This window comes from Anguilla rostrata, chromosome 7 (genome assembly GCF_018555375.3).
Source record: "Anguilla rostrata isolate EN2019 chromosome 7, ASM1855537v3, whole genome shotgun sequence".
Taxonomy (NCBI): Eukaryota; Metazoa; Chordata; class Actinopteri; order Anguilliformes; family Anguillidae; genus Anguilla; species Anguilla rostrata.
The window spans coordinates 38,590,645-38,615,131 of NC_057939.1; the positions used below are offsets into that span (position 1 = coordinate 38,590,645).

Consider the following 24,487-nt stretch of genomic DNA (forward strand, 5'->3'; position numbering starts at 1 on the left):
AAGTAGAAACAGGTTTGACATACTTTCGTTTAGCAATGTTTGTTTTGGAGCTAGCTCTCGTAGGGGTAAGAGATCTGCTTGTGTAAGTACATATGAGTGTATGGGTGGGTGGTGGTGGGGGGGGGGGGGGTTGTATCTAAAACTATTCTCCTGCACCCTGAGCATCATCCACAGCGCTTAAGTTAAGGTAAGGGACTGGGGTGATTTGCATAAGTAATTAGCTAATGTGCTGTTCAATTTCTCTCCCATCTGGCTCTAAGAGCCAGACCTCATTTCTCAAATTGACAGGCTAGTCCCTATCGCTACCCACACTGCAACAAGGCGCCCACCAAATTCATTTGTCAACCTTCTGCAGTAATGGGTTGTTCACCTTGAAAACTCAATTTACCTTTCTGTGGGAAGAAGTGAAAACATTCTCAGAAATATATGAAGAAAACAACGGGGATATGATGCAAAATAAGAATTCTTACCAGAGAACCTCCAGCGAGGTTGAATCACTGGGAACAAATGAGTTAAGATGGGTAGGCAGAGAGAAACATTCTGTGTATGCATTTGTACACAGCTGTTTGCATATACACAGGCCTGGGAATTGATACTAACATTTAAATATAGCATTGATTGCAAGAAACATTGCATTATCTGTGATCCGGTACCTCAATATCCTGTTACGTTTGCTGCAGAAAATGTGCAAAATAAAGGTCAAAACAGTCCATAATTACCAATGTGTTTGAAAGAAAAATGTTATGGATTGTTACTATACACCAAAACTCTGATGGACCAAATTGAAAACTATAACTACATCCTTACTTTTAAAGGCTGCTTTAGTTCCAAAAAAGTTCCCAGTTCCTGATATTTTGTTAAGCAGGCGGCCAAGTCAAAACAAAACTTGTAATAAAACAAAAAATAAGTTAAGATATGAGAGTCTCTTGCCTGGCCTACACCATTTCACTACTTGAAGACAGACGCACACTACCACCCCCGCAGACACACACACACACACACACAGGCACACACGTGCAAACAGTGTACTATGGGAAACTAGCTGTCTCACCACCAGAAAAAGAAGTGATCTCACGATTGGCTGCAGCTCAAGAAAGGTTTAATATCAGTGCTTTCCGGTATCTACTGAGCGGACAGGGGTCAGCAGGAACCTCGAAATGTTTTGCAATCGCTGTACAAAAATAAGCCCCTCGCGTCAGGTTCGGATTAAGCAAAGAGGCGCGTCTCACGCTTTTATGGGAACGGTGTTTTACGTGGGTCACGGATGACCGCGGTACGAGAAACGTTTCGCCACCTCGGCCAGGGTTCGGACGGCGAGCCCCCCCGCGGGATCTCCGATAGCGGACCGGGAGGCGCGCTAGCGGGGCGTTAGCATTAGCGGGCGGCCCTAAGCCTTCCGCACAGGCGCCCGCGAAGAGGCCGCGCGCGAAGGGAGCCGCGGGAGAGGCAGGTGAGGGGAAGACGACGGCGGGAATGAGAGGCAGCGCCGAGGCGACGACGCCGGCGGCCGAGCGCCGGCCCCTTCCTGACGCTCACGCCTCCCAGGCTCCCAGCTACAATCACAGTTCACGACTGAAAAATAACAAACACATATATCTACATCGCTCCCACCCACCCCCCCCCCCCGCCATCCCGGTACTTTGCTCATTTCCTTTGTTCTTTTTTCGAGATTTACGGGACCGCGTACGCCGTTCCCCCCCCCTCATTTCGGGTCGCGTTCGCGCGATCGTGAATCTGCCCGCGATGGCGCGTCGCGCGGAAAACCCTTTCGCGGCTCGTCTCGTTTCGCCGGCCGGCCGGCCGGGCGGGCGAGCATCGGCGGCCCCGGCGTAAAAAAGAAATTTCCCACGTGTGCCGTAATCCCCACCGTTACAATCAATCCTTGTCCGTTCTTCCGAGGTTGATGCCTCTTCTGGGTTTTCACAGGAAATCGCACACGGAAGCCATTTTTTCCCCTCAACTTTCACCACGAGAGCGTACCTGTTTTTTTTTTTTTCTACAATCGTTTTCCGGCGGCTTTGTGTTCGTGCACGGAGATCACCCCCCCCCCCCCACACCCCCAACCCCCACCCGCCCCCCTCACCCGCTGGTACCCGTCTCCCTGACGGATGCCAGCTGCGGCGGGCAGAGGCAGACCCTGGCGCGAGCGATGCCAGGGCAGCCTGCTCGGGGACCACTTGGGGAAATGGGCCAAAAAGCGAATCTAATGAAACCACCAACCAACCAACCCACCACCACCACCACCCCCCTTTCCAAAAAAAAAAATTAATTTTCAATCTCATCTTCAGCTGGAGGCAATGTGCAAGCTGAGGGAACCAGTTCATGTTTGTATGGAGGAGGAGGAAGATTGGGGTGGGTGTGGGGGGGTATGGGAGTCAAAGGTTGCTGTACCGCACTGTTTAAAAAATACTCCCATAGTACCTTTCTGCTCTGTATTTCATCAGTCATTTATTTCCTTGTTTCTCGACGCGACCGAACGTCTGTTTGCTCGCTACGTCCTTATTGCCCTTAAAATGGCTTTTCATTTTGCTGTCCGACACCCGCAGGAGAACGCTCGCCCAAAACTGCAGGTCTACAGCTCTGTCACTTGGCATGATGTACACACAAGGTACACAACACTAAACCCCTCTTAGCATTAGCCTACGATCACCGTTATACTGTACAATAAGCGGTAGCATAACAAAGCATGTTAGCAATGTTAATACTAACATGAGCATAAACATGGTCATTGTTTGTAGCGGTAGGATAGACAAACAGACAGCGGAGGATGAGCACATTAACACGGACTAACACTTTCTCCCTCCTCCACGCCGCACTGAATGCAGGTTTGCGCTTTGAAACCGATGTGCGTGCCCGGCACAGCGGCGCCGGCACATTCCGTGTCATTCCCCCGTCCTGTTGCCTCCCGCTCCGACCTTGGCGTTTTCCAGCGCTGCTGCCGGTGCCATCTGCCGATGGCAGACTTGGGCAGTAAAGCATCTCGACCCCGAGTTTCGGGCACGTTAACGCCCCCACGAGGGGGCCGGCCAGATGGCACTACCCGCTAAGAGGGTTTTACCGCAGTTAAAGACTGGCGAGTCGCACCAGACCCCCTCTCCCCTGCCCCGCTCCCCGCGGCTGCAGGGCCAAGCGCTCCTCTGCGCACTCCTTTGAATGCTTAAAAAGAAATATTTAACAACGGCACGCAACTCGTAATCTCTCTCAGACAGCAAACTGCTCCTCGCAGGCTGCGTGGCCAGATGACATACAACGGTAAAGGCATTTCCACAGAGGAGCTCTTTTTCCGGAGATTCAAAAAAAAAAAACGGGTTTATTTCGACGGACCCTTTTTCTTTGTGAGGAAACGAAAGCTCTGCGTAACTTCCGGAAACTTGAGACTCTGCTGTCATCTTATCCGTAGTTTTACTGAGGCCGATTATCCGACGCGCTGCCGACAAGTCCCCTTGGGGACCCCTGAGGTGAAGGCCACCTTAGCTTGGACAGAAATGGCCGCCGCTCGCGAACGCGCTTCAGCTACACCGCGCTGCGGCTTGCGCCGGCGCGTGGCGGCTAGCAACGCCGGTGGAGCACGCTTCACGGGTTTATGCCAGGATCCAGCCGGTCGGGATGAATCTCATTGCGGCTTTGTCATTAGACACGTCAAGGGACGAAAATATCGCTTCTTTTAGGTGAGAGAGGGAAAAATAAGAAAATTGTTCTTGCGGTCAAAAAAATCAATAGTTTCATTTTTCAGCATGTAAGACAAGAAGCGGGTAGCATTTAGGACCTAAGGAGACCTCACCGAGAGCTGGATTTTATTCTCGGTTGAACTAAATTGCGGGATTTTTCCCCTCTTTCTGGTAAGACAAAAAAATAAATCACACAGAGCAAAGCTAAACTAGCCGAGACCGATGATTCCTAACCATAAACTGCCTGCTGCAGATCCGCCGGCTAGCTGCTCGCGCTACAAAGGAAATAAGGAGCAACTGAAAATAAAATCACAGCTAAATTACAATACGGCGCTCAAGGAATATATTTTACAAATAGGCCTACGTTATTTAAAATAAGAGTCTGCAATGTCTCAGCTAATGCAAGGAATCGGGAATCACATTATTTCTCCTGAACCGAAAGTCTCCTGTTGTCTCCTGTTTCAACCTGTGATGTCTCCAGCATGTTAAATAAAAGTAAGCTATGGGGCCGGTTTTCTGTGTAAGGGGCACCTGAGCTGCATGTAAAGCCGAGTCTTCTTCTGTGGTGGAAAGAACAGACTCTGGAGGAATGCGCAGTTGTTGTCCGGGGGTAAGCTCACCACACAGAGCTCGGAGCTCCTGCGGTCTAGTGGGGTTGTCCTGGCTTTAGTCTCACAGCTGCTGCCCAATTAGCCCTACATCCCAGTCCCTGATGGGACGATTAAGGCTGGGCCCACAGATGAAGTCTGTATCGACTGCTGGGAGAATCCATCACTATCCCCCCGTCCTCCCCCCCCCCGCCTCAGCCCCTCATTTCTGCCCCTTTTAAGGTGTAATGCACTGCATTCTGCAGCAGTGTGTGTGTGTGTATGCGTGTGTGTGTGTATGTGTGTGTGCATCTGATAGAGAGACAGAAAGAGAGAGAGAGATTGCAGCCTTTAAGACTGCAGTCAGTATTTTAAGTTGTGGGTGTTTAATTTTAATACTGGAAAAATGCTATATAAAAAGCTATTACAGCTGCAAGCACTGAATCCCAATGGCCACAGATTCCTAAATGAAACCAGCTCTCACAGTCCTGATTGAGAATACCAAAGGGCAAAACAGTAAATGTTAGGTGCTTATAATGCTTGCGACTAAAAGGATGGGACCTGATGCTTCACTTTTACGCCCCAGTCACCGCCTTCTTAAGTTACGAGCTACTGAGCAATTTTTTTTGACAGTCTGGTTTATGACATGATTGATTTTCTTTCAACGGGAGATCTCCTCTGGGCGGGGGCTTGGGGAAGGGGTCTAAGAGGGGGAGGGGTAGGTCAAGGGAGAGGGAAGGAAGCTTTGTGTGTGTATGTGTGTGCGTGTGCATATGTGTGTGTGCGTGTATGTGTGTGAGTGTGTGTGTGTGTGTGTGTACACATGTGTGCGTATGAGCGCATGTATGTTTGTGCGTGTGTGTGTGTGTGTGAGCATAAGTGGCCACATTGTCACATGACTCCAGTGTCCATCCTACTCTTGTTCCCTTTCTCTTCAACCTTTCTATTTCTCTGACTGTCTTTCACTTCATGTCTGAGGGTCATATCAAGTATGAGGGGTGGTAGGGGGCTATTTGATGAAAAAGATGAAGCCTTATCAGAGAGCTGGCTAGTGAGTAAATCTGAAGCAAGTATTGACTCATACAGCAATGAACCTACTGTGCACCTAGTCTCAAATAAGCATAAAGCAATGTTAGAGCAGAGACTTATCCCAATTTGCTCTAACTGAATAGAATACGGTTTGCTCTAACTGAATAAAAAAAAACTACCTGCTTCTTTTCTGTTCAAAAACAATTCAGTCAGGACTTGTGCACCATCACCGGCTTTTGCAGGTAATATCATTCTTGTCACACTGCATTTGTGAATTATACCCTACAAGGGTACACATCTATTGGCAGTTATGGGCTTACCCGTGGATATGCCCCAAAGTTATTTTTTTATATGCAGTCTTTCTCCGTCTCTGGTATGGAAACACAGTGCGAAGATCCCGGCATGAAAGCGTTCTTTGGGGCAGCACGTACCGGCACTGGCTGGGTCTTGCCGACGCGCCGCGTTTGCGCGTCTTTGGGAGAATCCGATCCTAGGCCGGCAAACCACAAAAGTCAGACGGGGCAGCTGCAGCGCAGACGGGGCAGCTGCGGCGCAGACAGGGCGCAGACCGTCGCATGCATAACCGGGGCCGAAGCAGCCCCTTTCTTTAGCACTCATTACCCACTTTATTTCATTCCAGGGATTGGTATCCAGGCAGACCTCTCAACTCAAGCTCAAAGGGAATAAATAAAGCACAAATTTATTGCTCAGCACCCAGAAAACAAGAAAAGAGAGACGAGAGAGCGAGAGGGAAAGAGAGCAGGGGGAGACAGAGAGAGAGAAAGAAAGAGAGAAAAATCTCCAATTCATTCGTACCCAGTCAATAACACTGTAATATTTATGAAGGCTGGAAGCAGGCCTGCCCTAAAACCCAAACTCCAGCAATCCTGAATTATAAATTGGTATTGATTTGTATTTGTGTGTGCGTTTGTGTGTGTGTGTGCGTGCGTGCGTGCGTGCGTGCCTGTATGTGCAAACACACAAAGAGAGACAGAACGAAAGAGAAAGACAGACACATAGCAGGGGGGTCAAGTTAAGCTAAGGAGAGTGCTGTGTGTGTGTTTCTGTGTATGTGTGTGCGTGTGCCTGTGTGTATGTGTGCGTGTGTGTGTTTCTGTGTATGTGTGTGCGCGTGTCTGTGTGTATGTGTGCGTGTGTGTGTTTCTGTGTATGTATGTGTGTGCGTGTGCCTGTGTGTACGTGTGCGTGTGCGCGCGAGCACGTGTGTCTGTCTGTCTGTGTTTGCAAAGGACAGTAAATGCCACAGGGTCCTGTCCCACTCTGACTACAGAAAAGCATCAAATATAGATGATGGGCTAGCCCCGGCGGCGCACGCGTCGTCCGCGGGAACAGCCGAGACAAAGACGCGGCGGCCCCTCGGAACGTCGCGAGCAGAGCCGCTCCGTCTCCTTTATTTCTGTCCGTTCCGCGGCGCGGGGGGTGATGAACGGTCCGCGCGCGGGCGCAAACTACCTCCAGTGGGACCATAACGCCCCGCACTCCCCGGAAACACACAGATCCGAGGAAAAGGGGGTATTTTGGTTTATTAGTTTGTTGACGGTTGTTTTTTTTAATTTATTATTTATTTTTTATTTTTTTAGCTCGGTCGTCCATTCGTCGCCCGCGCGGAGCTGCTGGGAAACGGCTTTGATTTATGGCGTCGCGGGGAACAAAGGGACAGCGAGGGCCGGCTCTCCCGCCACAGGCTGGTTTTCATTTCGGACGCGCGTCGAAACAGCAGCGCCCCCCCCCCCCCGCCCCGCTCCGGTCTCGCGTCCCCTTTGTCCTCTCCGTGAGGCCTGGACAAGATGGACGCCGAGGCGACCCCCCAGACCGGTCGGACGGACGAACTCGTCGCCCATTCTGACGTGTCGGCTTCCAGTCGCCCACCCGCCCCACGTGAAATTCGCATATGCAGACAAACGTGTTTCGGCACGTTCGCCCGCGGGGTGGCGTCTCTCACCTGTCACTCAGCACAAACCGCGGCGGTCACACGCTCACCTTCGTGGTAGCATGTACGTCCCGATGGGGGGGTGGTGGAACAGCAGGGGAGCATCACAAAAACGGTCCGGTTCAGATCGGCCTGTTGCAATGAGTCGTGGATGGCCTAAATCACATGACCCACTCAACTAGGTCTGACTAGCCTGTTGGCGCGAGTCGGCCTAAACTGATTTCAGTGATGTAATGGGTCCTCCCCAGTCCCTTTGCTGGGTGCTCTCCTGTGACATTCCTCATATTGTGTCTCTGAATCTTTATATAAAAATCAATAGCCTCTTAATCTGTTACCCCCCACCTCCCCCTCAACCCCTGCCCGTCTTATCTCACCGGCTCAGATCCGGCTAGCCTGGACTTGCCCAGCGCTGAATGCAGCTTCAAACTGAGCATGTGCAAGCGAGGCCCAAAGGACAAGAACAGAAGGTTGAGAAATATCTCCCCCCTCACAAAAAAAATGGAGAGTCACCTCTGCTTTTGGGTCTGGTTGCAAGGTGAGAGGGAAAAGGGAACAGGAGCACGAACAATAACCAAAACACACTAGCGTAATTCTCCTGATCCCTTTTTTTTTACGGAAGTCTACGGAAGAGCGGCGTCAGAAGCACGCAGGTCTCTTCCCGCTCTCCCAGACAGCGGAGCCAATAAAGGCAGGGGTTTAGAGGGCGGTCCGGTCAGCGGTTCGGAGATTCACGACCGCGCTCGCGGGCCAAGCGGCCCGATGTAAGAGTCAGAGGCGCCATCGTCAAAAAAAAAAAGCAAAAAAAAAAAACGATCTGTCTGATTAAAGGTCAGCGAAGAGCGGCGAGGATCAGCCGCGTCGGAGACTGAAAGACCCGGGACTGAAATCTTTTACGGCGGAGAGAGCTCGTTATCTCAGACGGAACGGCTTCTCTCCGGCTTCCGTGTCTGTCAGGTGGTAGGAGGCATGCTGTGCGCCACCTTAATTAGTGCCGGCGCACTCGCTCTTGATTAAAATGGCGGAGGGTGGGGAGGAGGTGGGGGGGAGGGGGGTGGGGTGGGGGGGGGGGTGCCGGGGGTTGACGGTGGGTGGATTATTGTGGTGCTCTTAATTCACACGACACTCGGGTGATTGAGGAGACAGAGAGAGAGAGAGAGGAGGGGATGGAGGCGATGGGGGAGGACAAGGGCTGCAATCAGCGTTGCAGAAACGAGTTAACGGAATGCCGTGGTTACGGTTTCCAAAGGAACGAGGACAGGGGCACGGTAAAAGTGGGTGGGGGGGGGGTTACAGGTGAATCTTAGGCAAATCTCGTCATAGGGGAGGGATACATTAAGGCCTTCAGTGTAGCTCAGGTGTCCCAGCGACTGTGCATCTTCACAAGATTGCGTCACATCGTGTCCAACACTCTGCCTCGGCAGTGGCTACGTGATGACAAGGGAATCTCTGAACAGGACCGAGGGATCTGCTCTCTCACGGAGGGGAACGAGGTATGATGGAGATCTCGCTGACAGGAGTCGAGAGGATCTGGGTTCAACACGAGCTGGCCGAGGACTCTGTCATTGTGCAAACCGTCCGGTTCTATCCCACTTGGGAAAATGCCGATCCGTTTTGGGTGGGTGGTGGAAGAGAAGCTCACCTATTGCCTGGGTGTTACATTTCACTGCACTTAAAAGCTGAGGTGGAAAGTCCAGAAGTCAGAAAGTAAAAGTCCTGCCATGTGTTTCTTCCACCCATTAACTCAGCCAGCTGATTCTGCGAAGTAGTTCTACCTCCTGGCTGAAGAATTGTGCTAATTAGCAAATCAATTTTAGCAAATAAAATACTGGGCATGAATTTACATTTTCTGAACCTAGATTTTCCACCGCTGCTTAAGGCACATCTGTATTTTATGATTTCTGTTCAGAAAAATAAATAAAAAAAGATTCATATACAGTACTGTTGTGGTTGGCTGTACCAAGAATGTAGAATTCAGTGCTAAGCTTGTTTAGATGTAGAGTAGTATGAGCAACCTCAGTGAGCATATACAGTGAGCTTTTGGTTCTTTTCATTCTGTTGTTCATCGGCTGAGCCAATCAGAGGACTGCCCTTCTTGCCCAGCATGTGCAGCCAGGTGCTTCCCAGTGAACATTTTTGTTTTGAAAAGTTGGTGGAAAGTTGGTGAAACAATATCCAGGCATTCAGGTGAAGACCCGGCTACATTTGGCTAAAAAGTTGTCTAGCCAACTTGGACATAGCCAGGCTACATGCAAGTTAAACCTCAGCTAACCTAGTCCCTTTATGTCAAAACATCTCTCAACCTAGATTTCCACCCCTGTAGATGCATAGTTACAAGCTTTTGCTCACAGGGTTTATCAACACTCTACCAACTACCAACTGAAACCCTTCCTCTCTGGTATGGATGCACAGAGCTGCCTGCAACAATTAGCAATTGCACAGTCAGGATTTCTATAAGATTTCCAGGGGTAATTTGACCCTCCTTTGTTATTTTTTTCCTTTTCAGAGGGGGACACCCACAGCAATCTTGCTTGGATGTCTGCTCTTCCTCTGCACAAATCCTACCGATCACATCTTCTATTCAACTGAAGATAACATTCACCATTTCTGTATATGTCGCCTCTGTGTGAACTGCTTCATCGTTCATTTGTTGATGTTAGCTTAAAAGCTAGTTTTTCATCAGGAACATCCAGCCAAAAGCTAAAAAAGTCTGGAGCAGGGCCCAAGTTAAACTCGATTAGACTTCAAGGCCAGGCTCCAGCCAGATATCGTGTTTTTGAAGGACTTAGCGTGTTACTGTATAGCATCTGTATAGGCACGGTCAAACCGAGAAAGCATTGTAAACCATCGGATTTGTTTTAAAACACCAGCTCTACTGTGTGTACATTAATGAGAGGTGACATTGACGTATACCCTTATTTACTCCTACACTTTGCCCTGAGGACGATCATTTGATCCACGAGGAGGGAGGGGCTGTGGTTGTGGTCGTAACGGGTTTCTATTTGCGGAGTTGCAGTGTTGGGCTGTCTACGCGGAGGCTGTAAGAGAATACCCCCCTCAACCAGAAAGAAGGGGAGAAATTGCACAGCACTGAATGTAATACCCTCCAGTGTGCAGTCCCAGAAGGTCACTTCTCCTACACATACACACACATATGCATAGAAGCACGTGCACACACGCACGCACACACACACACATTCTCTCTCACACACTCACACACAGACATGCACATTTGTGTGTCTGTGTGTGTGTGTGTGTCTGTGTCTGTGTCTGCATGCAAAATTCATATTTCTGTACATGCACAAATATGCAACTGTGCCATTTGTTAAACGTGTGTGCGTGTGCACACGTGTTTCTGTGCACGTGGCTGCGTGCGTTTTGACATTAGACGACACTGCGCGGTAGACTTTGAGCACTACAGGGAACGCCTGTACATCGCGAGCCATCGATTGGTAGCTCAGGCGATGCGGGACGCAGGTCTGCAGTCTGACGGCGGGGGCACGACAAGGCCTCCGCATCCTGACGAGACAGGAGAGATGCCGTCCGGACGGAGGAGCGCAGGAGCGATCGCCAGCGCTCGCCGTGAGGAATACCCCGCCTGGCGTCCCGCCGCACAAAAAAAAAAAGAAATAGAAATGCGGAGGACCGTTTAGGGTGTGACGCAGCCATTACGAAAAGTGACAGGGCCTTGACCGGGAGGGCGGGCTCGGCCAAGTCCGAACGTTAGCGGAACGGTGTGGTTCCAACGTGTCTCAGTGCACCCGAGGGAGCGGGTTGGGGTGCTAAGACCTGTAGCGACGAACAGTGCCATTTACCTCATTTACCTCAACACCAGACATGATTTTCTGAACGGTTGTAAAATAACACCGGCTGTTCTTCCCCCCCCCCCTCCCCCCTTCTCTCTATCTCCATCTCTCTCTGTCTCTCTCTCTCACTCTCTCTCTCTCATTCCCGATTCCTGAAAGTCAGGTAGAGGCTCGTGGTGACTGGAAAGCTCTGCCCTGAAGGAACAGGATGCCTTGAATAATTGAGCTGGCCGGCCACCTGCTGAAGCACTCCCACCGTCCGCATCCATATTTTACACCGACAACCGGAAAAGTAGGCCTGGCGTGGCCCCTGGGTGTATCACCGCTGCCCCCCTGCCTCTTTGCCCCCTGCTTCCAACACCTCTACCTGCCCGCTACTCAAACTACCACCCCGCATCTCCCAGAATGAAAAACTAAATCAAAGCACATTTCTGAAGCATCAATATATGACACATAACAGCTATGAATGTTTCACTGCCTGTATTGAAACAATCCAAATGCCTGATTTAGTAAGACCTTTGGTACATGCAAAACATTTTAGCTCACGCAGAATTAATAACCCAACCAATGACTGGTGCAAAACAAATACCGTGACCAATCACTGGTCACGTTGTTGGTTTGCGTCTTCTAAAAGGTTTTGCATGCGCTAAAGTTCTTAGTAAATCAGGCTGTAAATACATATCCACTTTGTATGCTGGTGTATTTAAAAGCAATACACCGCACATTTTGTGCATTCATGTATATGAGCGTATAATTGCACGTTAATCGAAACAACAGGGCTGAGTATATTTTGTGAGGCGTATTTCGACGCTCCGCCTTAGCGCCCCGTACCCCTCCTCCCCGCCCCAGTCCTGTTCCGTAACCCATCCACCGTCCCCCTGACTCATCCCACTTCCAGGACCTCATCATTTTTTTTCAATTTTACCCAGGCTGTCGAGTAATGTCCTCCTTTTATTGCAAATCCATACTCTTAATCTCGCCGGCTCCGATGTGCTCGCCCGGCGATCAATAGGCAGCGATTGCTGAGAAGGGGCCCAAGCAGTCTGCAACAACCACGACCCCCCCCCCCCCCTCCCCCCTCCCCCCTCCCAAATTAACCCTCACTAGTAGCAGCACTATCAATCCCCCGCCCGCCCTCTGTCGAACTCCGTCTAGACCGCACAGCATCCGCACCCGGCGGTGTGTACATACGAAAATTCAAATTCCGCGTCTTCCAGGACGGCGGTATTCAAGAGACGGGCCCTTAACGAAGCCCGGCGCAGTCGTTATGGAGCGGTGTCTGTGGTGCCTCCGCGCGGCGCAGGCTGCGAAATCCTAATCTGATCGGACCGTCGGACCCCGGCAGCATTTGGAAGCGAGCGCGCCCGACGCTGCCAAAACCGGCGATTTTGATCATTATCGTGGCTGCTGATAATGATGAATAATTGCTGGTGGTGAGCGGGCTCACCGCGTCCAGGGAAGCTCCAGGTTTGTACGGCATCCATTTATCCAGCTGGGTATTTACTCAAGCAAAAGGTTTTTGGGGGTTTTTTTTTTTTCTTCTGCTGCAGCAGAATCCAAACCCAGCAGTCCTCTCGTGAGTCCAGCTCCCTAACTGCCGGGCTGCACCACTGCTCTTTATATGGGGTTGATCGTTGCTGTCATCCCTGTCTAAACCGATGTTTCAACAAGTGTCACTTGTCCCCAGTTTCTGTTTGTGATCTTTACCCACCACGGACCAAAATTAACTGTACTTACAATGTGAAATTAGGTACAAAAATAATTTTTATTAGATTTTGTTTCAACATGAATATTTCTGTATTTGAAGGTAGATATGACCTACATCAATACCATAGTATAATACAAAAATTCATGAAAATTATACTGCAAAGGCATGTATTTGGAATATACAAGAGGATACAGAACCTTATATTCAATGTACAAAAATATAATAAACATTGGTGCTTGTATTATATCGTATAAGCTTATTAAATTATGCTTTGTATGTCTCCATATACGGTATATGTACTGTATGTTTTCAGTAATTGACTGAAAATGTATTTTGCGATACGTTTTTCTAAAACAAAGTATTGTTCTTTTAAGAATTAGCCCATACGATTTTTCATAAATCGTTCATATATATAGATCATAAATTGTATATGTCATTATTTTTGGCACGGGCTCCCTGATGTCTTGACTGAATAAAGGACAGGACAGATGGAGGAGGTGGAGGCTTCAAAGAGCTGTCTCCATCACATCCAACCTATTCCCTGGAAATGACTTCAACCTGGCTCAGAGACTGGTTTGAAAAAAAGGCACTGTCCTGCCGCACATTAAAGCGAATGGGGTGGGGGTGGTGGTAGTCGTGGCGATAGACATGGGGAGGGAGCTGCTTGTCAGGGGGCTGGGGGGGGGGGAGGTGGGGGGGGGTGGCCATATCTGGGCAATTAGACAAGGGCGCCCGTTAGGGTCTGACAGCGGCAGGGAATTTATGGGCCCACCGGGAAGTTCACTAGGCGATCTAATTGCAATATTAGCTTGTAATGACACCTGTTTCAAAACCCGGCTGCTAATACTTCACAGCGGCTGACGTCGCACTGCTTGCCTCTACGGAAACACAGCAGAAATGGAGAGCCAGACTGCGAGGTAAAGGGAGAGAAGGCGTGGAGGCACTTTGGCTAACAGCACCTCTTCCTCATTCACCGCCATATCCGGTCTTCAACTATATATAATGAGACCCTTTTGTAACGGTACCTTGCAGACAAGGGTAAGCTGGAATGTGTCTGTAGGTAAGTAGCAGGGAGAACCAGGCTCTTATCCTATCTGGGTCTTTGCATCTTGCTCTCTCCAAATGAGGTGATAGTTATACAAGCATATCCTAAAAGAGTTGAACCAATTCAGTCAAATCTATTGTTCACACTCTAGAGGTGAACAACTCACGTGGTCCCTTTTGTAGTTTAAATGACATCAGTCTATGGACAGGAAGTTGCCCTATCCAGTGTTCAACATGTTGAGTAGTTAACTGATGGGTAAACTACCGTGAATGAATCTGGCTCCACCAGGACTTTAAACCTTGCACTTTTAGACTAAGGTTACTCATGGCAAGACATGAAGAGTGCTACAAATTCCTCCACCGAGCGCTTCATGATCAGGGAAAAAAAAGTTCAACTAACAAATGGAGGGATGGGAATGGGGGAATGGGGAGGGCAGAGAGATGAAAAGGAGGACCACAGCGACAAGAAGGTGCGCGATAAAGGGGGTGGGGGCGGGTCACCGGGTCGGTGCGGCGCGGGGCAGATTAACCGAGTAGCGATTCATTCAAAGCACGGACGGCGAGTGGGGGGGGGGGACGAATCCTGGTCATTAGTCGCTTTACGGAGACGAGCGTCGGTCATAATTTGCATCGGGGGCCGCCGCCCCCCCCCCCCCCCCGCCAGCCAGATTTACCGCTGCTTTAAGGAGCCAGGAGCTCGTAAACGCTGCCTGCCATAATGGGGAACTAAAATGTGGCCGTACGAATGGGCCAACCCTAAATCAGAGCCCTCTGCCCTCGCCCCATAAACGCGCCGGGATTGTTTTGGGTGGGCTAATGAGGGGCTTTCTCGCTGGGTCATTCCCCTGTGGGAGACAGTACCGGGGGGATGAGGCGGGGGGTACAGGAGCCTCTTAATGGAGTCGGGAAGGCGGGGAGGGTACAACAAGAGTCTGCTGACTGTGTTGGTCGGCTGTTTTCTTAGCTGCATCTGGGATAGATCCCATTGCCAATAGTGAACTACAACAGGCAATCAGGGCCCTGGTATGTTAACAGAAGGCTGTAGGTTAGGTAGGTAAGCATAGCTATCTGCTTCTAAGTTTGTTTTAATCAGCTGCTTCACAGGAAGTATTTATCTTTTAACTCGGGGGTAGGCAGCCCTTATCCTAAAGTGCCAGATATGTTCCTGGTCTTTGATCCACCCAAGCCTATAATGGCATAATTGGCTAAATTATTAGGCTTCAGGAATGAAAGTGACAATGTGTTGGAGGTATTCTGCTCTTTCACCATTAAGACTCTGGATAATCTTCTCAGGCTCTAAGTGGTCGATCAAACTCTTGTGATAAAGATGAAAATCAGAAACATCATGGGCACTCCAGGACCAGGGTTGCCTACGCATGTCCTAACTGATCCAGTACATATGTTCCAACCATGGAGATGGTATATCATACCACTGCTGTCCCAGACACAGATCTGTCAATAGAACACAGTGGGTGGTATGGGATGCCATTTTCAGAGAGGACCTTTCCCCGTGAACAAAAGAGAAAAAAAACTTCACAGCCCAGAAATGACCTGAATCTGCAGCGTCACCAATCAGATCCTGTAGAGCGTTTCCATGGCAAACAGAGGTGAGAAGACTTTTCGGGGGGGTGATTCAGTTTCCCGTGTAGAAAGGAGGGTTGGCGATTCTGCCTCCTCCAAGGCCCAGCTAAGGAGCCAGAGGGTGGACGAAGGGTGGGGTGAGAGATGGAGGAGGGATAGAGGAGGGATGAGGGATGGACAAGGAGACTGCGGTCTCCAGGAATACCCACACCTCCACTTAAGCCAAAAGATCTAAGCAGGCTTTACATATCCCCATGGATTCTGGTTATGTCACATGATCAATGCTGAAACGGGCATGTGGATTTTCCCGATCAACTTTTCCAACCTTATGCTCTCAGCAATAACAGAAACTTGCTATATGTTTTTGTCATGCAGCAGAGAAGCCACATGCTACCCTTTAGGTATTGATTGCTGTGCAGATAACTGCTGTCTCCACAGATCAGAAACATACGAAATGCATGCCTATGTAACCGATACCCATTACATGTCATAGGGGTCAGTTGCCTTTTTCTTCACATACGACACCTAATATTCCCAGTGAGAGGAGAAATAGCATTGACAGCATTACCGTGATTTTCGGACAAGAAGGGGGTGTGGAAAGATAGTGTGTGAGGACTAGGTCATGTGTGTGTGTTTCTGTGTGTAGTACATAAACCTTGTATATACAGTAGTATGGCCAAGTTGCAGGTAGTATTTGTAGTTAATGGTTAATGGTGTGGAGTACTTTCACCTGAAATTGCAAATGTGCACAAAACCAAATCTTATTTAACAATGAATGCACGCCCTTGCGTAGGCTGAAAATGCTGCCATTCTTATTACCACAGGCTCAGCAGTCTAAATTCCAAAACTAAACTGTCCTACCAATGAGTTGTGGAAATGTACTCACTTAACATATCATATTTTAGTGAGAAGGAAAGAATTCATTTTACAGAAAGTGGTGGGAAATTTATTTCAACCACCAGAAATTGGTTGGCCTCATCTGGGCGAGGCATAGCAGCCAGAACGTTCACCGCACACCAGCTGAATCTTGTTAAACTGGAGTGTGATTAGATGAAAGAGCCAGGTTGGAAATTTGGCGAGAAATTGAATTCATGATGTCACCGCAGTCGTCCTCTCTTCTCCTGGATCAGTAGTGAACATGCCTGCCCCTCTCTTTGTAAAGGCCCTGTGACAGAGAATAAAGTGGGAGGGAGGGGTCGAGGTCTTACCTGTCGATGATGACCGGATCTGAAGGGGTTTCGTTTCGGTTCCCACAGCTCTTTTTGTCACAACACCGACTGAAATGCAAGCGAAGCACAAGTCATTCACCCAGATCCCAAACAGCTCTCCTAAATGGATCTCACAAAGGGACCTCCTGGTGTGATGTCCCATTTAATGCCCTATTAATGCCCTCAGTTAGATGATCTCCAGCAGATCATCTAACTGAGTCCCCCAACCAAATAAAATCCCCTAATCGGATCCTCAGCCACATTTTATTCTACATCAAGTTCCTTCCAGCTAGATGCTCAAAAGCATAAAGCAACAGAAATCTATGCTAACAGCTTCCAGCCACTGGGGAGAAGAGACTACAGTACATGGAGGCTTATTATTTATTTCATGATCTGTTATGATGGAAGTGATTTGGGGTTAGCAGAAAAATAAATTCCATATATTTCCTGTTTTAAGTGCTGAAACATCTTCCCTACGATAGGTGAGCTTTTACAAAACCTTACCTCATACACATGCTTACTCTGGCTAAGTCTTGAATTCCAGTGTAGACCAATACACAACATCCCCACAACACCTCCAAAACATTGTGGCAACATTGTCCTATTCCAAGGCCATGTTCCGGCCCTCTCTGCCTTCTCTCCTCCTGCCCAGCTCGCCAGCTGGGCTGAGGTCTGGCCAAGGTCACTCTGTGACAGTTTGGATGGTGCCCAGGCTTGCCCTGCAGAGTCCTCTGTCCCCTTTCCTGCCAAATGTGAACTGTCCCTGCCCTGGATCCACCTCACAATCTCAACGGAAGTCACTGCGATGTGCAGTCACTGCGCTTGAAGAAGCAAGCACATCATGACCATGTGACTTCCGTTCACCATAGAAATGCCATATTAAAGGATGGTCGGAAGTAGAAGATAAAATTATAAGGATTGAGTGCAATTGCTGACTAATTGGTGCTGGGCCAGGAGCATACTAATGCAATTTGTGCTAACCTGAATGAATGTTCAAATCGTTTCACATCAGTTTATTTTCAAAAACTCTCTTTATGTATAAAATTCAACTGGCCACAGTTCATGCCATGTTGACTTTTGTGAACCTTGCTTTTTATGATTTGATAATTGATATAATTTATATCAGCCTACTATAATGGTAATTGCATTCTTTGATTCCTTTAATTTATAGAAAACAAACTGTATGGCATGAATAGATTATTATTCTCTAATTTGCACCTTTGTTCACATACATTGTGGTAAATTACATTTTAGCCATTTGGCAAACAACCTTTCCAAAAGACGCTCCAAAATACAAAATCATCAAAGTTCATAAAGCTTTCAAAATATTTTTAACATCCAGAGAGGAAAAATATCAACAGACCACAGATTTATTTAACCTGTTTTTGTGTATGTGACTGTTGCCATAGATCGCGCCACATATAATTTATTCCCCCAGCCGAGTGGGCCATTAGCAAAGGTTCCAGGAGACCAATTAGCATTGGAAATCCAACGGTGTGGCTGTTGGTGACAGCCTTCTCAAACTGCGAGAGAGGTGTTATAAACAAACAGGACCCCAGGAGCACACCCGGGGTCTCGGGGGACGGAGGGGGCCTTCAGACACAAAAACAAACCTTGGCGGTGAGTCCATAATGTTGCCTTAATGGCCACCCTCCCTCCCTCCCATCTCCCCATCCCTCGGGCTGGGCCAGGGTAACGCCAGGCCAGCTAATGACTGAGAAGGCAGACTTTCAAGTCAAGTACCAAACTACAGGCGGATGGTCCAAAGCTGGGGGCAACCCTACTGCCCATAGGTCTGCTTGTTGGCAGCCTCTCAATCCAAACAGCCAACTAGGAAAGACACCCAGGCCAAAACCGGCTGACCTTACGTTCCTTTCGGAAAAGGTACAGGAGAAAAAAGGCCCTTCAAGGAATTAATCTGAAGGGCCAGTTTTGATCTCCAATCACATAGGCTAGCCAACGTTGAGGGTAATTAACTGTTCAGCTCCCAGCTAGACATATCCACAAGTGGACAAAACGAACAAACCAAAATACTCCTTTTCCAGCATGCTGCCAATTGCAGTCCGTCTAAGCTCTTGCACAGATTTAAAACTTCCTTCTGGGCAGTGATAGAGCAGGCCAATGTCCGAACACCGATAAGAGAGAGACACACCGGGCTTACGCATAGAGGTGCACGTTCAGTAACTACCCAACCCAAACCCCTGCGCTGGAGCCAGGACTAATGATATGCAGAAATGTGGGCTGGCTGCGGGAGCCGGGCTCACTGAGTGCTCTCAGCCAGACTGGCAGCCATGCTGCCGAAACCGCGCCGGCTCTGCACGCCGCGCTCTCTCCCCCCCCGCCGCAGCCGCGCCAACCCGGCTACCGCAAGGACAAACAGCGACAGGAGGGAACGGGGGCCCGCTCGCCCCAGCTGGTCCGCCGACCGGAGCCGCGCTCTCCCGCGTCCTCGCGGAATTGAAAGCGCGTCCAACGTCGTTTCCTGGAAGCGGAGCCGTCCTCTCCCCAGGTTTTTTTTTTTTTCGGAGCGCGCCGTCTCGTCTGCTCTGAAGGCGGCGGGGGGCGCCGTAAACTAAGTTAATAAATGTGGAAAAAAATAGGGGCAGCAATCGAAAGCAGCAGGCCTGGGTTTTGCCCACTCAATTAGCGCGCAGAAGGCGCGTGTCGCCGCGCAAAGCGCAAGTGGTCCCGGCAGTCTACGGCAGGCTCCCGGTGAAGCGCGCGAGTCGTCACCGGACGCGCGCGCGAGAGACTAGCCGAGGGCCGTACGAAACGGAACCCGACGCGCGCTTCGTGAGCGGAGCTAATCGTTGCACGGCTAAAGAGGCACGCTTTCGTTTCCACCGCCGTTCTGGGAACCCGTCGAGGTTTTTTTTCGCCGGAAAGCCCCGCGACGGGACTTGAGCCGGACGCGGCGGACGCGGCGGACGCCGATCGGATTCCGCGCGGCGCTCCAGGAATCCGGGTCTCGGCGGCGCTCGGAAAAAAGCGATAAAAACGGACTCCCCGGGCCGCCCGCTTCGCCGTCTCCGGGGACGCGGAGAGTGCTGCTCGTCTCCTCGTCATTAGCAAATGGAGCACAAGCCATTCGTCAGGGCCGGATCGTTAATAATTACACTCAATCATTCAATGGCAGCTTTCATACGAACTGTCGTTATGATCCAAGAAGTTACTGCCGTATCAAAGATCTCTGAGAGAATGGGGGGCTGCCTCCGTAGCTGTCACGAAAATTCCAGTATTGATCTGAATTAATATCAAGTATAATAATGTGCACTGGAACGTTTTTTTTTTCTTTTTCGTTTAGTGAGAAGGTCCAGCATGCCTGCAGCAACCTGGCTATCAGGGATGTATCGTTTCCCACCAAAGGGACACAGGCCCAATTCTCGGTTGTCTGCTGAGCAGAATATTATACGTAACTGTTTTCTGGGGTGCAGTGGCATGATGGGAGTAACAGGGGGGTATCACGCTGCCTCCTCCTACTGCCACGCAATCGCACTTTTCCGTTCACCCGCAGGGGATTACGAAAAAAAGGGGCTGGGAAATCCTGCTCCTTCTCCTTACCCCTGGCACCCGGCATGCCCCACGCAAGGCCAACGCACGCCTCGCTCCTGCATTATTAACACTGAAGCTGCATGGGATTTCATCCCCCCTCCCCCCCAACCCCAGCCGGGGCACACACCAGGAAGCTGATAATTACATGCCATGCATTAAAACAACACCAGCAAGACATCCTTAATGAGGGGGAACCTGCGTGGCCACGCAGAGGGAAGGGGACTCCTCGCGGTCTTCTAGCTGCGCTCACAGGAAGAGCATCTGCGCTCGCCTTCGCCGCGTGCCGCTCGCGCTTCCTGCGTCACCGTCGTTCTTTCTGATCACATGACTAGCTTTTTGCGCTGGCCACAGGACAGGGCTGCATGTTACACGCTACATGCAGCTTCAGTTTTTTACGGCTTTTCGGTAATAATGGTTGCAGGCGAGACTCACCTGCACATGATCTCGTGCGTGAGGAGGACACGACACATCTCTGGATTTTTGTCCTGGCCCTCATACAGGATTGGCTGGAAGGATAAAAGAGTTAGCAAGTTAGCGTCATCCTATCATCAAAACCATGCAACAACTCAAAGATACAGCAACCTGTTAAGAATCTCCATATCTAATGAAAGATTGATTGAAAGGGTGAGGGCTTCCATGTGGAAAGACATTCAGAGATTCCAGCAGAGGGGCATTCGGAAAGTACCAACTTAAAACGTGTCTGACCAATCGGCTACCATCCTGCTTTCCTTTACTACCCGGATAGCCTGTTAGCCTCACACGTCAGGCCACCTCAGAGGCATCAGCCAGCGATCTGTCACTCCAGAACTGGACAGGGGATAATTACTGCACATCAAAAGAGGAAGAATTCTGCTTCCCCCTCCTCAGGGGTAGGGGTAGCGAGGGGGGGGGGGGATGGGGGTGAAGGTCAGCCAGGCTAACGTCAGCGGCTTTCCCCCCACCTTCAATACTTAGCTGGCGGTACCGAGCTGACCAAATCCCCAGGGGAACGATACTTTTAGGATAACGGCTTCTTCTGCATTATTGATCCAGACCGTGAAGGCCTCTCCTCTTTATTAACAACTTCCAATTTCGCCAGAGGGGTGGGTAGCTGCGGGGAGATAGGGGGTGTCGGTCGATACTCATATACGTGACATGGCTGTATCTATTAGGGGTAGGTGCCAGGCCAAGGAGAGGACTGGCTATGAAAAACTGTACACATTATACCAATGGGATCTTATTCATAAACACACTTGCCTTTTTCAGTGTCTCACACAACTCTTGGTGAAACTGCTATACTTCCCTCTGGTAAAACTGCTACTTCCATACAGTAAATATGCTAAGTTACTGTAAATGGGGAGGTGTGTGTGCCTTTTGTGAGCAATTCCCATAGTTGTATTATGAGAGAGACGAGAGACAACCTGCTGCTTTTATTGTACTCTCTCTCTCTCTCTCTCTCTCTCTCTCTCTCTCTCGCTTTCTATGTTTGGTTTCCAGTCGTCTTAACTTAAGGTCTTTTAATGATTGCCCTGTATTTTTATTTTGCCCTGACTTTTTTTCTTTTTTTTTGTCAGAAGGAAATTTTCCAAAAATATTACTAAAAACGTCCTACTCATCAAATAAATAATGCAAATTTAAATGTATATTTCAGGGAGTTGCATTTGTATTTATCCAGAAATTCAGCATAAAAATAGACCAGAAAGCAATTTTTATTAAATTAAAATCAAATTAGATCCTTTTTTTAAATAAATAAACTAGTATTAAAAACATTTGATTTCATGAATATATTTGTAAATTATCCCATATATTCAATGTTGTCATATAGAATAACAACCAACACACTGTTGACCAGTCTTATTTTCTATCTAAATAACAACATATCATGGATATGTACACTTAACCTTAAACATTTACCTAATAAGCATACATTTATACAGCTAAATCTTCCTGAATTAGTCAGCAGACTTTTAAGGGAAAGTATGCAATCTTAGCTCTCATAAATTGATATACATTTTGTTCATTTTCAATAATTTCTCTACTGTCTTTAAAATGAGTCCATAAGTCTTTCATTGCTTCCAATGTGCTTGATTCTTGAACAGGGTTCAATTCTAATGCAATTGTAAAAGTTTTGTTAACTAGTTGGGATTTTCTTTTTTGTATCATAAGAACTCATTAATGGGCAGCCATATACAGCTGAGTCTATACAAGTTCAATTTTTATATGACATTAAAAACTTTAAACAAACAGTGGACCCCTGCTGGTTTTATTCCCCAATTTGTTAAATTAAGTGTCACAATTATTTTTAAATATATAATAGTTTTTTATATTAATTGGTGAGAATCAGGCTTGAATAATGTGAGAATATCACACAGACCTCCAACCACCTAATGGTTTAAATATGAAAAAACAGCTTGTGTTCCATGTGACCTAAAAATATATAAACTTTATAAGCGCTGTTTGGGTACATAACCTTTGACTGGTGGGTCATAAGTTCAAATCTTGGGTGTTACACAAACCAACATACCAGGAAAGGCCCAGCTGAATAAATACTAGATGTGACATGACATCTTGTAAAATGACCGGCAGTTAAACAAATAATGTAATCAAAGTTTCAACAATTGCAAGGATTCATATGGAAGGTTATACATTTGTGAGTCCAAGCCGGGGGTATAAACCTAAAAAAATAAGTTTAAAAAGAAGGCAAAAAAGGTTTGAAGAGACTGCAGGTTCACATAGGACAGGGGACATTGCAAACCTCCCTCCCCCCCCCAGGTTACTAGCAAGACCTCAATCGATGCAAGCACAATCGCGCAGTTACGTTCGGGTACATGTTACATATGCAAAGCCTGCTTGTCTGTCAATGGGGGGGGGGTGGATTTTAGGGGCTCCGTTGCTGTTGTTGTTGTTGTCGTGAGGATTATTGTCTCCAGCACGCAGCCGCTGCAGCTACATTAGAGGGTATTGATTGGTCTCTGGGGCTGACGCTTTGTCGAGCAGCAGGTTGCCGTATCGATTGTTGACAGGTTGACACACAGAGGTGTGAGCCACAGCGGGGGCCTGCAGGGGGCCCACGCCAGGAAGGGTGGGAGGCGGCAGGGGGGTGTCACTAGAGTGGCAGACGGCGCCTTATCACAGTGACGCCCCGGCGTCTCATTATCTGACGACGGCTGCATGCTCTGTCGTGCCCTGGAGGATGATTTCTGCAACGGGCAGGTTACCCGTACCATTGGCGAAAGCGTTTTTGTCCAGTAGTAAGATGCGTCATAAAAACAGTAAAATTTTAAGTTGCGCAAATATATCTCCAGTCGCTACTTGAATGAAACGCTGGAGGAAGCGAACCACAATTTTAAGAATGAGGTGAAGCCGATGGTCATGGGTTCGATTGTAGTTGTATGTGTCTTGAGACCTCGGGTGGGGTGTCTGCCTACACTCACCCTCACTCTCACATGCACACTCCTGTACACATATACTGTACACGTGCACGCATACATGCATGCACACACGAACAAACACATCAACCAGCAAAGGGTTTAGGTGAATCTGTGGCAGGTTTTACGGTGTGTGATTTTAGCTATATTTGTGCCAAAAGCAGCTGGCAGGAGGGCAACAGAGTGAGTCATCTTGCTTAAAATACGGCAGGTAAGCAAGGTGAGTGAGAGAACTTGCTCTTCTTCCAAAAAGAGAGAGAGAGAGAGAGAGGGAGGGAGCAAGAGAGAGGGCATCACCAGTCACAGACAGATCATGTCTTCAGTCACCTGCTTTCAAGGAGGCACAATGAAAAACAAACCAGTCCGAATTTGCTGATTTCTGTTCTATTATAGACATTGTTGTACCAAATTGGTCATTTTCCAGTTTCTGTAAATGGTCTTCTGTGTGACAAGATGTGCCCCCTCAGCAAATAATAGCACTGAATCACACAAATGCCCAGCAAAATATCCATTGTACTGTCACTGTAGGAAATATGAAGGGGTGGCTTCAAAATAAAAGCAAAGCATGTAACTATGCTACCAAGAATCCTGACAGATTTAAACAGAGTTATTCAAATTTTTTTAAAAATTTAATAAACCAAAAGTAATATAAATTATAATATATCCTTCAGTCTAAAGGAATATTGAGGTCCCTCAAGAAAGAACGCTGCATGAACTGAGAAACTTACTGAGCTTCAAAACAGTCCTAAGTAAACATACTAGTGAACTAGCAAGAGTAACACATTTTGACCACTTTAATCCAAAGCAGTTCATAAAGACACACCGAGTGCTGTTTGGAAGCTCATAAAGTCTGTTGCTTCTCATTTTGTGGGATGCTTTCTCCTATCATTTTGTTGTAGGCTGGAACAAAACATTCAGTCTTTTTTAGTGTGCGATTTCTCACTTGGGT

At 48.4% G+C, this 24,487-nt stretch overlaps 1 protein-coding gene across 3 annotated transcripts in view; it reads right to left on the bottom strand.

Annotated features, from left to right (window-relative positions):
- The window catches only part of LOC135259644 (transcription factor COE3-like), a 125,446-nt gene that overhangs the window by 74,407 nt on the left and 26,552 nt on the right, over window positions 1–24,487 (bottom strand). For all 3 annotated transcript variants that reach the window (XM_064344236.1, XM_064344235.1, XM_064344234.1), the window contains exons 6-7: window positions 20,564–20,637; window positions 16,580–16,648 (exon numbers count right to left, since the gene is read on the bottom strand). In XM_064344236.1, coding sequence (XP_064200306.1) covers window positions 16,580–16,648; window positions 20,564–20,637 — 143 coding nt within the window. The remainder of the gene's footprint in view (window positions 1–16,579; window positions 16,649–20,563; window positions 20,638–24,487) is intronic.